Below are 2,500 nucleotides of genomic sequence, written 5' to 3' on the forward strand. Positions count from 1 at the left end.
GGAAGAAGTGGGGCCAAAGTGTGTAACACACACACACACACACAGTAATGAGGGGAACTGCACAGATATATAAAATATATAATATATACTATGATTTTCAACTTGCACAATATTGATATTATGTTCACTTTAGGACATTGTCACTGTGTGTCCGTGTGTGTGTGTGTGTGTGTGTGTGTGTGTGTGTGTGAGAAAGAGAGAGAGAGAGTGCTTCTACTTGCTCCAGTTTCGCATCAGCATGCAAAAACAAAGCAGCTATTAGGAAGTGATTAAGGCCCAATTAGCCACGTGGAAAATGGGTCAGACCACTAATGACTTCCAATAGAGGGGAAGAGAGGGAAGGAGAGGGACAGAGGGACAGATCTCTCATTTATGGTCAGAGAGACAGTGAGAGAAGTTTGCGCTTTCTACTTTAACCTCACTCTGTCTAAGAAACAGGAATTCTTTATCTAAACATTTATTTATTGTTTTAAAACTTTAAATATGCCTTTCTGTCAGTGTTTCACTTCACTTAGTTATAAGTCTCTTACACTGTCGAACAAACTTCCTGCTAGTTATTATCCAGCAGCAATAATTGTGATCATTATCAAAGACACAAAGACCACCACCCGCGTTAACTCCACCGGGCACACACAGTGTTCTGGAGCAAATACAGAATTAATGTGTGTTTTAAATTACACCAGAGCACGTAAAGCTACACTGCGTGAGATTTTGCTGTTAAGAAGTCAGGAGAGAGGATGTGAGCTGTGAGTCGCCCTGTCGGTCCAGTTACATTAAGTTCAGGTCCAGTTTCAGGGGGTCGTGTAACATTCAGGAGGAAATAATCTTCATGGAAACAGCATTGTTTCCAATTTTGGATAAGATGTAATAGATTTGTTCTCTACACTGCTCGGAGATGAACAGTGAGAGAATACAGAGTGTGTGTGTGTGTGTGTGTGTGTGATGTCGTACCTCTGGTCTGTGTGGCTGCAGGTTTGATTTTCTCACTGAATGTCTGGCTGCGTCTGTTTCCCACTGAGCTGACAGAACTACGCGGTGATGACTCGACACACACAGCAGAAACTCTCGACGTAGGGCCAGGAAGTCTGAACAGAGAAATGAGCCCAAAAAATTTACACAGTAGTGTCAATCATTTCTGGTCAGAACACCAGCAGAACAGACATCAGCACATTTTTCATAATTATAATTGGCAACATTAGCAAAATTAATGTTAATGTTTGTGTAAAAAAAATAAAACCAGGTGGCTTTAACCCTCTGAGGTCCGCGCACGCATATATGCATATAATGTTGGAGGTGTTCATTATTTGGGTTCAGCATAGAGAGCACAAGGGGCTTCAATCCGTGAGCTTTAATCTCTTTAAATAATTATATTTATAATCTTAAGTTAAGTTAAATATTCATAATCATATATCATAACATGGTTTTAAATAAATAAATGAAAAATACTGTAACATTCACAAAAGCAGGTATCATGCTTTCTGTCTACAGGTAGAGTAGCAGGTATTGTGTACAGTGTCTTTAGGTATAGTAGTGGCTATTGTTTATAGTGTCTGTGGGTATAGTAGTGGGTTTTGTGTATAGTGTCTGTGGGTATAGTAGTGGCTATTGTGTATAGTGTCTGTGGGTATAGTAGTGGGTTTTGTGTATAGTGTCTGTGGGTATAGTACTGGCTATTGTGTATAGTGTCTTTGGGTATAGTAGTGGCTATTGTGTATAGTGTCTGTGGGTATAGTAGTGGGTTTTGTGTATAGTGTCTGTGGGTATAGTAGTGCGTTTTGCGTATAGTGTCTGGGTATAGTAGTGGCTATTGTGTATAGTGTCTGTGGGTATAGTAGTGGGTTTTGTGTATAGTGTCTGTGGGTATAGTACTGGCTATTGTGTATAGTGTCTTTGGGTATAGTAGTGGCTATTGTGTATAGTGTCTGTGGGTATAGTAGTGGGTTTTGTGTATAGTGTCTGTGGGTATAGTAGTGCGTTTTGCGTATAGTGTCTGGGTATAGTAGTGGCTATTGTGTATAGTGTCTGTGGGTATAGTAGTGGGTTTTGTGTATAGTGTCTGTGGGTATAGTACTGGCTATTGTGTATAGTGTCTTTGGGTATAGTAGTGGCTATTGTGTATAGTGTCTTTGGGTATAGTAGTGGGTTTTCTGTATAGTGTCTGTGGGTAAAGTAGTGGGTTTTGTGTATAGTGTCTGTGGGTATAGTAGTGGGTTTTGTGTATAGTGTCTTTGGGTAAAGTAGTGGGTTTTGTGTATAGTGTCTTTGGGTATAGTAGTAGGTTTTGTGTATAGTGTCTTTGGGTATAGTAGTGGGTTTTGTTTATAGTGTCTGTGGGTAAAGTAGTGGGTTTTGTGTATAGTGTCTTTGGGTAAAGTAGTGGGTTTTGTTTATAGTGTCTTTGGGTATAGTAGTGGGTTTTGTTTATAGTGTCTTTGGGTAAAGTAGTGGGTATTGTGTATATTGTCTTTGCGTATAGTAGTGGGTTTTGTGTATTGTGTTT

At 39.6% G+C, this 2,500-nt stretch overlaps 1 protein-coding gene across 5 annotated transcripts in view; it reads right to left on the minus strand.

The window, feature by feature from the left end:
- nav2a (neuron navigator 2a) overlaps positions 1 to 2,500 on the minus strand; it is a 124,786-nt gene that overhangs the window by 57,181 nt on the left and 65,105 nt on the right. For all 5 annotated transcript variants that reach the window (XM_053513134.1, XM_053513132.1, XM_053513133.1 and 2 more), the window contains one exon: positions 952 to 1,085. In XM_053513134.1, coding sequence (XP_053369109.1) covers positions 952 to 1,085 — 134 coding nt within the window. The remainder of the gene's footprint in view (positions 1 to 951; positions 1,086 to 2,500) is intronic.

Source organism: Clarias gariepinus, chromosome 15 (genome assembly GCF_024256425.1).
Source record: "Clarias gariepinus isolate MV-2021 ecotype Netherlands chromosome 15, CGAR_prim_01v2, whole genome shotgun sequence".
NCBI lineage: Eukaryota > Metazoa > Chordata > Actinopteri > Siluriformes > Clariidae > Clarias > Clarias gariepinus.